Source organism: Lithobates pipiens, unplaced genomic scaffold (assembly GCF_037356315.1).
Source record: "Lithobates pipiens isolate NorthernLeopardFrog02 unplaced genomic scaffold, aLitPip1_a1.2 Scaffold_23, whole genome shotgun sequence".
Classification (NCBI taxonomy): domain Eukaryota; kingdom Metazoa; phylum Chordata; class Amphibia; order Anura; family Ranidae; genus Lithobates; species Lithobates pipiens.
In genome coordinates, this window is record NW_027507785.1 from 216272526 (window position 1) to 216284725 (window position 12200).

The 12200-nt window shown below is 41.4% G+C and overlaps 1 protein-coding gene across 3 annotated transcripts in view; it reads left to right on the forward strand.

Moving 5' to 3' along the window:
* Nucleotides 1–10500, forward strand: part of LOC143928156 (uncharacterized) — a 298275-nt gene extending 287775 nt beyond the window's left edge. For all 3 annotated transcript variants that reach the window (XM_077452844.1, XM_077452845.1, XM_077452847.1), the window contains 4 exons: nucleotides 485–532; nucleotides 1741–1785; nucleotides 5510–5542; nucleotides 10302–10500. In XM_077452844.1, coding sequence (XP_077308970.1) covers nucleotides 485–532; nucleotides 1741–1785; nucleotides 5510–5530 — 114 coding nt within the window. In that variant the 3' untranslated portion in view covers nucleotides 5531–5542; nucleotides 10302–10500. The remainder of the gene's footprint in view (nucleotides 1–484; nucleotides 533–1740; nucleotides 1786–5509; nucleotides 5543–10301) is intronic.
* The last annotated feature ends 1700 nt before the right edge of the window (nucleotides 10501–12200 follow it).

A 12200-nucleotide genomic window follows, 5' to 3' on the forward strand; every position in this document is an offset into this window, starting at 1 on the left:
GAACAATAGAGTGGTTATTGGCCCCTTAGGAGCCTAGAAGCTTGGTCCGACCACCCCTCTATGGATCCACCAATGGCGCTCAGTAATCATAGGCCATACAATTTTCCAAGATCCTAAACACTGTGCCTACAAGTGCCTCATTATTAAAAGTCAGCTCTCCCTCAGCTTACCACAACTTTTATTTTCAAAGACTGTTAAAGTATTCATCAGAAGGTAAATTTGTCTAAAAGAGAAGACAAACAATTGTACTCACATCACTTCATGGAAGAAAAAGGTTTTCATCTGTGTATTTTTTATAGCTGTATGTGACCACTTATGAGTTCTCCCTACAAAGTCCTCAGACATGCAAACCTTAGTAAAATATATCTGAGAGCAATGGAAAAAAAGCAAAAAACATTTTTGAGGAATATACTGTAATGTAAAAATGTAAACAATGCAATTTGAATTTACAAATAGTATTGTGAAAATAATGTTTTTTTTTCAGGGTGACATTGCTAATATATTGAAGAGATTCCTACGTGGCAGAGTTCTGGTATGGTGTTACTAAAATATTGTTTTATATAGTATCTTTCTTTTTCCTGCTTTTAACTAAAGTTAGCTACACCTAGAAGATTTTTGAATGAAAATGTGTATAAAAATCTGGACAGAAAATCTCAGTACATTTGATGGCTTGACAAATGTCGCTCTAAAGTAGTTTGAAATGTAATTTGCTTTTAACATTTGATTTTGGAACAAATGGACTTTATGGAATGAAATCCACAAACACAGTTTCAAAATTGTTTGTGTGAAAAAAAAATTCCATCCTGTTTCTTTGAATTTTCTCATCACTGCACTTAACAATATACATCAATTTGACCTCACTAAGGATTAGAAAATCAAATGATTGCTCTAAAAAAAATAAATAAAAAAAATAAAAAAAACAAGCTTTTACTAGTGTGTAACCAGCTCTAGGTTTCCTAAAATTGGCCTGCAGAAATTGACAAGCACTTCCCATGCATTGCCTGATACCAAAAAATGCTGAAAAAAAGCAAAGTACCTATATTATATACAAACCACTCGTTCAGAGTCATTGTGTTTACCCACCCAGCACTGAAACTTCAGTAGGGGGAAGATTTCCATGTTAAATTAGGTGATGGCTGCCTATTCACCTCTTTTGCCCAGATCGGTTTGTTGTAGTTACCGGTTATTACTCTAAACTACTAACCACCAGTGTTACAAACTTTTGAAGGGCCAGCTCCAGCCGACTAGAAAGGGTTGAAGAAGCTTCCCCCTTGCTTTGTGTAGATTTTCCCTCACTTCCTGTCTGGTGAAATCATTGACAATGGGATGGGGAGTGAGTCTCAGACAACAATAAAATCTGGCCTTGGATTTTATTTATAAAATGAATGTGTAATGGTGCCACCCTATTGCCTTGCAAACTTGTGAAATTGACAATAGCTGTGCTCAGACCACAGCCACATGCCCTGTAAAATAATCTTCCATAAAAAGGTCGACAAGATATGTCATCTGCATAAAATCTTCTTTATTTATTTTAAATCCACCCAGATATGGGGAAAAAATGCACATACCTGGATGGATTTATCTATAGCTAATCTTCTTCTGGTAAACTTGGAGTTTATGGTGTCTGTCAAATGCAGTATATACTGTTTGTGTATATAATATATGTATATCTATTTGTGTATGTATGTACAGTATGTATGTATAATATATATTTCCTAATAACTTATTTATTTTTCACAGGACAATGTCAAAATTAAAGCTTTACTGAAAGGTGTTTGTGCAGTGGTAAGAAGTACATTTTTTGTGTTTAATTTTAGTACATTTTTCTTTTGTGGGTATGAATACCAGTAAGATCTTGAAAAATATGTATTACATATTTCAAAAGAGAGCTATTAAATATTGCATCGGCCTTTGATGCCAAAGGTTTCATGATAATGATACAAATGAAATAAGGAATCTGCATGGTGGTGAATTTATTCATCTTACTATTCCTAAAAGGGTACTGTACTGTAATTTAGGAATTTATGCCATTTGCTTTCTGCAGTCACTTCATGCTTATGGCTTTTTACCTAAGGCAGGCCAGATTTTTCCATGGTTTTATTAAATCCCATTTGATTTTCTCTTGGAAGCACCATAGTCAGACATATAGATTTTTGTGAAGAGATGGTATAGTATACCATTGGAAATCCACCATCTCAGACATCCAAAAAGTCCTAGATGGGACTATAATACTTTATTTTGGCATTGTTGGGGGAGAGCAGGCAAAAAGAAGAGAGAATTTTCCAAAAACAATTTGAATGGCCAGGAATGGCTTTAGGATCAGAATCAGGATCAGAGGTAGTGTAATGGTTTGGAGTAGTGTGGCACAGGAGAAACAGTGGAGATCCAGGGTTGAAATCAAATAGAGGACCAATGGGACACTCACCCCCCTGGACACACACTATATAGTAAAAGAACTAGCTTCCTTAGGTGGCCTGATATATTGCAGGTATGCTACAAACAGAGAGTCTGGATTGGTAGGCTATGTTTTCTGTAAAAAGTTTAAAAAAATACTAAATTCTTTGGTATTTCAAATATAGAACACAAAACAAAAAGATACTAAGGTGCAAAACACACATCCAGTGATGGGGAATATTAAATGAAACAGTGAATTACCAAACAATGAAGAAATCATGAAACACCAATCTGAACACAATCTGATTATGATGTGGATTATGATGTGTATTGCTTTTGCCCACTTGCAACAGTCGCAGCAACTTCTGCATGAAACCTGACAGATCTCTTCATGAAAACACATGAAAAAATTAAGAGCTTGCAGATCATTCCATATATCAGTGATGGCAAACCTTGGCACCCCAGATGTTTTGGAACTACATTTCCCATGATGCTCATCTACACTGCAGAGTACATGAGCATCATGGGAAATGTAGTTCCAAAACATCTGGGGTGCCAAGGTTCGCCATCACTGCCATATATAGTGGCAGAGAGCTTGTGTTAGAGATCCCTGGCCACTAGAGGGAGATGTGCCAACGGGGAGCTTCCTTGCTTCTCAGCGGTGCTGCCCCCTCCCAACTGCCTGTGTATAAGTATGGTGCAATGGGAGATGACAGCTAGGATCACACCAAGGGCTGGAGCAAGGGCAAGGGCAGCTGTCTCCATATTTTATGTAGAACTACATTTCTAAAAAAAAAAAGTTGGGACACTAAAATCTACATAAAAACACAATGCAATGTTTTTCATATCTCATAAACCCATATTTTATTCACAGTAGAAAACATCAAATGTTTAAACTGAGAAAATGTGCCTTTATTAACAGCTTGCCCGACCGGCTCACACTGCACTACATCGGCAGAAGGGCACATACAGGCAGAATAACATACCTGTACATTGCCCTTTAAGACGCGGTTTAGGGACATATGTGCCCATCGCGACCTCCGTGAGTGTGATCACAGGTCCCGCGGACTCGATATCCGCGGGGATACCTGCAATCATCTCACGGAGAGGAAGAATGGGGAAATGCTTATCTAAGAAAGCATTTCTCCATTCTGCCTAGTGACACTGACACTGATCACAACAGTTAGAATCATTCCCTAGGATACACATGGGCAGCACAGTGGTGTAGTTAGCACTCTCACCTAGCAGTAAGAAGGTCGCTGGTTCAAATCCCAACCACGACACTACCTGCCTGGAGTTTGCATGTTCTCCCTGTGCCTGCGTGGGTTTCCTCCCACAATCTAAAGACATGCAGGTAGGTTAATTGGCTTCTGGCTTCTGTCCAAAATTGGCCCTAGTATATGAATGGGGACCTTGGATTGTGGGCTCCTTGAGGATAGGGACCGATGTGGGTGTAGCAACATACAGGGAAAGGGACAATTGTAGACACTCGCTCAGGTTGAACTGGATGGACTGGTGTCTTTATTCAACCTAATTAACTATGAAACTTAACCCCTACAGCGCCACCTAGTGGTTAACCCCTTCACTGACAGTCATATTTACACAGTAATCAATGCATTTTTAATTGCACTGTCCGCTGAATAAATGTCAATGATCCCAAAATCTCGCCATAAGTGTCCGACCCGTCCGCTATAATGTCGCAGTTATGATATAAATCGCTGATCACCGCCATCACTAGTAAAAATAAATTATTAATAAAAATGCCATAAAACTATCCCCTAATTTGTAGACGCTATAACTTTTGTGCAAACAAATCAATAAACGCTTTTTACCAAAAATATGTAGAAGAATAGGTATTGGCCTAAACTGAGGAAAAAAATATTTTTTTATATATTTTTGGGGGATATTTATTATAGCAAAAAGTAAAAAATAATGTTTTTTTTTCTTTTCAAAATTGTCGCTATTTTCTTGTTTATAGCTCAAAAAGCCCAAAAGAAAGCTCTATTTGTGGGGAAAAAGGGACGTCAATTTTGTTTGGGAGCCATGTCGCACGACCGTGCAATTGTCAGTTATAGCGATGCAGGGACGAATCGCTAAAAGTGCTCTGGTCTTTGGGCAGCCAAATGGTGCGAGGCTTAAGTGGTTAATAAAAAAAAAAAAAAAAGTAGGATTATGATGTGCATTGCTTTTGGCCACTTGCAACAGTCGCAGCAACGTCTGCATGAAACCTGACAGATCTCCTCATGAAAACACATGAAAAAATTCAGAGCTTGTAGATCATTCCATATATAGTGGCAGAGAGCTTGCGTTTGTATGGTTTCTTCAATGTTCAATAATTCACTGTTTGATTTATTATTTCCTGTCTCTGGATGTGTGTTTCGCGCATTTGTCTTTTTTTAATTTTGGGATGTACCACGGGTGGTGGAAAATTTGGGCTGCAACACTTATATCTTGTGATGGCGAACCTTGGCACCCCAGATGTTTTGGAACTACATTTCCCATGATGCTCCACTACACTGCAGAGTGCCAGAGCATCATGGGAAATGTAGTTGCAAAACATCTGGGGTGCCAAGGTTCGCCATCACTGTCTTAGATATTTCACTTTTAGCCCTTATAAACACGGGCGGAGATTCCGATGGAATGTGTCCGATTGGACCGTATTGTCGGATAATCCGACTGTGTGTGGTCTCCATCGGACTGTTTCCGTCAGAATATCCGACCGACCAAGTTTTCCAACTTGTCTATAAAATTTTCCGACAACATGCTACGATCGGACATACTCCGATCATGTGTCGAGAATTCCGATCGGACAAAGTGCCACGCATGCTCAGATCAAATTCCTACATCAAAGCTATTGGCTACTAGCCTGAACGTAGTCCCGTCGTAACGAAATAACATCACCACGTTCTGAACTATCGGATTTTCCGACAACTTTGTCCGACCGTGTGTATGCAACAGTTTCGGACAAAATCCATGTAACAAAATCCGACGGATTTGGTTGCCGGAATGTCCGACCGTGTGTACGGGGGCTTAGTGTTTTTAGCACTTTTAGAGTGCTGGGTTGCAATTTTTTGTCTGTAGTTAAATATAGATTTGCTTTCTTTTCCTTAACCAGACTAACATCCTTTTGGCGTAAGACCAATCTTAGGTAAGTTCCATCTGGAGCAAAATATATCCATTGGTCCTCGTTTTTGAAATCCAAATAATATTTTACTTAATTATTAACTGCTTGAAGATACATGAATGTATTTTTATAATTGCCTGTTTTTACTATTTTATAACCAAGTAAATCAAACAAATTTTTTTTGTAATGCCATGGCTGTAAATTTGCATGGACAGTAAACTGAACATATATACAATTAGTCTATTTAAAAGTAGTATTGAAATATAAACACATACAGTATGTGAACAGTTCATCTAATATGAAGATTTTTTTAATAAATGCCTGGGCAATGGAGTTCACGCTCTGTGCCTTTTAACACAGGTAGTTTAACAATTAGTGGAGATCAGCACATCAAACGTGCCACAAAAATACTTTTTTTAACAGATTTTATACAGACCAGTAGAGTCTTTGCTAGAACCTTATGGCTCGAAACACTATAAGCCAGCTTTATACAGATCGAATCTCAGTCAGTTCAGCAGGGACCTGTTGAGATTCAATCCATGTATAGGCCGGCTGAAGGTAGCCAAGTTGATCAACTTTAGTTACAACCAGCATGACAATTTTTTAGCATGCGATTATAGCCACTGGAAATAATCATTGTTATCACAATACATTGTGAACACAATAGTTCTGCAGAAGGCATACAGTCTGTGTTGATGGGGGAATGGAGAGATTGTTGCAGATCGAAAATCGCATAATCTATTTCCTGTCTTACTCTGTTGGTGCCCGTAGTATGTCTGTTAGAATAGAGTTGCCTTTTTTGAGGAATTTTTTGATGTATTGACCTCCACATTATAGTAAATAAAAACCATCTAGATAGAACAGAGAATAAGTGCAACCTGTAAGCAAAGAAAAGTTTTTGAGGCCTAATAACATTTCTACAAATATTTATGAGTTGTCTATTCTATACATAGGAATAAAATCAGGCATCACAAAAATGAGTGCCAGTGGTAAGGGGTGCAACCTGGGCACCTACCAAGGGCCCCAAGTTTCTAAGTTTCGCCATCCTTCAAATGAAGTATGCTTTCAAGTGAATTCAGTAAAAATGGTTAGAGGCCAGACTTAAGTTTCTTCTGGCCTGCCTCAAACCTTCCTTTAGCTTGTTTTTATGAAGCTTCTGAATGCTTGTACATTGACATTTAGAAGGGGAAAAATAGAAGTTCAGATTAAGTAGTAAAGGATATGCTAAATTCACTAAAACAAGTAAGCACTGCTCCCCATGGGCATAGCAGAAGGGGTTGCAGGGGTCACTATAGCAACCCCGCCCCTAGCTCCAGGGGGCTCCTGCAGCCACCCTGTCATATTATCATATCCTCCACCTAGTCCAGCTCCGATATGCCCTAGGGCCCACAGCTATGCTCCAGTACTGGGTTTCCATTTTGCCTTCCACAGTCCACTCCCCTCTGTTCTCATTGGCTGGGGAGAAGCTGTGAGCCATTTCCTGAATGCAGAGAAGCAAGGGGTGAGAACAGCCCAGGATGGGGAAGTGTCTGTGCTGTGAGCTGGCAACATGAAATGGCAACCAAGCTCAGCGAGTTAAGAGGAGAGTGGCGTCCTGTAGCCACGATGGAGCCGATGTCACTGGGGAGGTAAGACACCGCTGAGTGTCATCTAGTCACTAGCTGGAATTATCTGTAACAACCCCCCCCCCCCCCCCCCCCACACACACACACACACACACACACACACACACTCGGGGATGTCTGCTTACCCCACTTCCCTGACAACTGGGGAAAAGACACGCACCACCGGGAGGTGACCTTCCCCCACCACCTGCCAACACTGACAGAGAAACCTTAGGGTAGGGTTGCCACCTGTCCAGGATTCACCTGGACAGTTCGGGTTTGGAATCATGTGTCTAGGTTTCAGACAGCCTGAAACCGGGACACATTATTTAGACTGGACTATGGCCTCCCAGCAGGGTTGCTGGCTGTAGTTGTCTAAGCTGAGAGTGTCTGTTACACATTTTCACTATGCCCAAAGCCATCCCTAACCACCCCCCCCAAACACACACACAGAAGGGAGAGGAGAGAGGGCTAGATCTGCACGTCTTTCCCACACCCCCATCCCTCTGTGTCTGCCCACACTCCAATCCCTGGCGCTGTGCCTCAGAAAAGGAAAGTTGGGGCCAGAAAGTCCAGCAGCCTCAAATACATTTGGATGAGAAAAGCTGACTGCCAAGGGGTGAGTGAGCTCACCATCCATCCCCGTCTGTAACTGAAGTCTCCCCCCTTCTCTCTCCTGCCTCTAAGTGAGTACACTAAGGTAAATCAGAGTTCTCAGAGCACCCCTTACATCAGAGTTCCCCTTTACACCAGAGGCCGCAGTGTTCCCCTACATCAGAGTCTTCTCCGTACATCAGAGTTCTCGGTGTTCCCCCATAAATCAGGGTTCCCAGAGGATCCCTGATGTTAGAGGCCCCAGAGTTCTCCCTTACATCAGAGTCTGCAGTAACCCCCTTACAGTGAAAGGGAACTCTACAAGTTCAAATGTAAAAGGGGAACTCTGTGGACCCTGATGTAAAGGGGGACACTTGTTATTATTACGTCATATGATTATGATTCAATAGCAAATTATATGTATCGTTTATACTATTAAAAAAATTGCTGTGCGCCGCTAAAGTGTTCGGGTTTGATTTGAAGAAAAGGTGGCAACCCTACTTCAGAGATTGCTAAAAACAAATCCCTTAACACCTCCTGAGGGGCCCCCGAGGGGCTGCAGGCTCCAGATTTCGCTTTGCCCCCAAGATCTAAGTTGTACCCTCCATAAAGCCCCCTGACCACCCCTCCACCCTGGATGCTATGCTCCGCTGCTGAGATTCTTTCCCAGTACAGCACTCTATACTGCTCCTCCTCCGCAGGGCTAAAATCACATTCACATGCTGCCCAGGGTGTATCTGCCTACTGCAACTACACTGCCATTCCAACCAAAGAATTTCACAGGTCAGAATGGCAACATCAAAGCCAGATACACCCTGTAAAGGCTGACAGACTGTGTGTAAAGGAATGTGATTTCAGCCTTGTGTATGTGTGTGGGGGGGGGGCTGTTTACATTGCTGGAATGGGAAAGGAGCTCGGCCATATGACCTGCCAGGGGTCCTTGTCATCTAATTCTCCACGGGTGATCCCTGTCCTCTGATTCTTCAGCTGCGATCCCTGTCCTCTAATGTAAGGAGGAACTCTGGGAACTCAAAACTTTTACGCCACTTTGAGTATCTTGGTAGGTGGGTGGTAGTGGGGGGGGGGGGGGGGGTCCAGATCAACTTTGCATCGGGCCCACAAGCTTCAAGCTATGCCTATGACCCAGTTAAAAATCAAAATCCTCCCAAACTGCTACAACATTTGTCAGAAGAAAGCAAACACCCGAGAACACAAGATTTTAGTATATAGAATTAAATGTATTAATCAAGGAAGGTCTGGGCTTGTACCTGGAGTTTCTTGAAATAATAATACGCAATTAAGACAGCGAGAGAGAATTGATAAAAAGTGTCTGAGACAAGTACTATCTCAGCTGGTGCCCTTGCCCATAGCAGCCAGTCAGCTTCTATCTTTCATTTTTTTTATCCAGCTTACAAAATAAAAATTGAAAAGCTGATTGACTGTGGTCCAGTAAAACAATGTTTGTCTCAGACCATTTTTTTCATAATTAAATTACATTTATAATATTCTTTAAAATTTTAGAATTTACTTATTTTATATATCACGAATGCAGGTCAAAAGCAAAAAAATAGAATGTCTGTATAGACAAGCTCTAATGTTATCTACCCGTGGGCAGTGGAGCCCACATGTACCTGACTCCTCTCTCCCTGTACCAAACAATGGGCACTCTGCTGATGCTCAAATGACAGCTGAAGGTGCTGTGCTCCTGCTCCCGTTTCTGGCTGATAACAACCAATCAGAAGCTGGCAGAGGGACCATACCTATCCCCTATTAATTATGCAGTATTAGAAGAGTATAGACTAGTATGTAGTAGTATAAATCCAGCCTATGGGGGATGCTATTGCAAATCATTGCACCCTATGGAGAGAAGTTAGTCATACATTAGGCAGCCAGCAGTGTGTGAAGTGCAGTGGGATGACAAGCACTCTGCCAATCCCATGTTTGCTTCAATAAGTGCATAATTCCACACTTTGTACTATTTGGTTGTGATTAAGGCTCGGTACACATTGGTGCTATGTGGGAAGCCCTGCGAATCCCTGTGGGTTCCCACATCGTACCTGACTTGCAGGCAGTTCACACTGCCAAATGCAAACTGCTGGGAGTGTCAATACAAAGTTAATGACACCCCCAGATAGGTTTGCATATTGCAGTGCGAACTATCAAATCAGATGTGAATCAAATCCCATGGATGTGTACACTCATACGATTCGATTCTGGTGCGGACCAAAAAAGGGTCCTGCACGACTTAAAAATGCGATGCAAATTCAGCCATACAATCTGTATGGCTGAACTCATATCGCACAGACATCGCATGTGATTTGCACAGCAGGGCGGTGTGAATTACATGCGATTTCGCACAGCGCACTAATGTGAATCCAGACTTAAAAGTCAATAAAAACTTCCAACTCTGTTAGGACTCCTGTATGTTCTCCATTAGCACCTGGTATAAATGACACCCAATCACAAATCTGATTATTGTATTTAGTTTATCACAACTCCTCTAACATTTAAAGAACACATCCAGAATAAAAGACTTATAATAACATTAATATGTACAATACTGACATCACATTATTCTTTTACAGGAGCTCCACTCTTTGTGACATGGAAAGAAGATCCTTCACATGGATGCAATCAAATACTGAAAATCCAATCAATACTCTCTTTTCTTTTACCTTTTTTTTCCTAAATCAAGTCTCTCTAAAATTTAGAGTCTAAATTAACATTAGAAAGTTGTCTCTACTGCCTTTCAAATAATTGATTAATAAATTCATTGCATATCAATGTATGTGTTACTGATTTATTCTCATAGTTTTCTTCATTTGTGCTCTGAACATCTCAGATAAAAGTACATATATACGTTAGCCATAATTAACGCAGACCTATTAGTAATATTATATTTAATATTGCTTTAGTTATACATATTATAGTTAGGGGTCTATTCATCAATGCTATTAGACAACTTTCATTCAAAATGTACACATTTTTTACATTGGATTGTATTAGAAACACGTGTGATTCTTGGGTGAAAGCATTGATAAATAAACCAATTAGAGCCACATGTCTTATTACATGAAAATGTCACCCTGTAAATTCTCCATTATCCTTCCCAAGTATTGTGTCAGGGCATTAAATTACAATTAACAACTAGAAAGTTACTGAGGAGTCTCCACCATATGGTATAAAAGAGCCCAGAGAAACGTCTTAGCTATGCAACTACTTTCATTAAAAATTGAAAAAAAGTATAAAAGTGATTTTTTTTATTCTTTCTAGTAAAAGCAATCTTTAAAATGTAAGTTCACCTTTACAGAAAATGTGTAAGGTGACCTTATACCTATCTTGGCTGCCGCAATCGCTCATTTAGGGGGGATGTGAAGGGGCAGTGCTTTGGGAGTGATATATTAAGGGGGCAGTGCTGTGGGGGCAACATGTGAAGAGAGGCAGTGCTGTGTGTGTGTGTGTGTGTGTGTGTGTGTGTGTGTGGGAGGGGGGTAATGTGAAAGGGGCAGTGCTTTGGGGTGATATGTGAAGGGGACAGTGCTGTGTGTGTGGGAGTGGGGGGGTAATGTGAAAGGGGCAGTGCTTTGGGGTGATATGTGAAGGGGACATTGCTGTGTGTGGGAGGGGGGGGGGGTAATGTGAAAGGGGCAGTGCTTTGGGGTGATATGTGAAGGGGACAGTGCTGTGTGTGTGGGAGGGGGGGGTGTAATGTGAAAGGGGCAGTGCTTTGGGGTGATATGTGAAGGGGACATTGCTGTGTGTGGGAGGGGGGTAATGTGAAAGGGGCAGTGCTTTGGGGTGATATGTGAAGGGGACAGTGCTGTGTGTGGGGGGGGGGGGGGGGGCAATGTGAAAGGCCTGCAATGGATTGTCATGCCTGCACATCTGGGCTGTGATGTAAAGAATCAGAGTCATCGCACAAAAATGTGATTTAGACCTCTGTGGGAAGAAAATTTTACTATTCAGACCTCCATGAATTTTAATTCAATACCCCTGGCCTAGAGCTTAACATTTTTGCCGACCAGCTGCCGTCATTATACAGCAGCAGGTCGGCTCATTCCTGCGAATCTCCCTACTGGTACATCTGCTCCTTCAAGAGCCATAGCAGGCTGCTGCACAACGGGGGACACGAGAGCCAGAATGGGGATTTGTGTCCCGTTCTGACAGGGGAGGAAACACAGATCTGCTTTTCTTAGTAATTAGGAACAGCAATCTGTCTCCTCCTCCACTCAGTCCCACTCCCCCACAGTTAGAAACACAGACGAGGGAACACATTTAACCCCTTGTTCGCTCCCTAGTGTTAACCCCTTCCCTGCCAGTAACATTTACACAGTAATCAGTGCATTTTTATAGCACCGGTCGCTGTATAAATGTCAATGGTCCCAAAAAAGTGTCTGATCTGTCCGCCCCAATTTCGCAATCCGCCTAAAAATCGCAGATCGCCACCATTACTAGTAAAAAAAAAAAATGCCATAAATCTATCC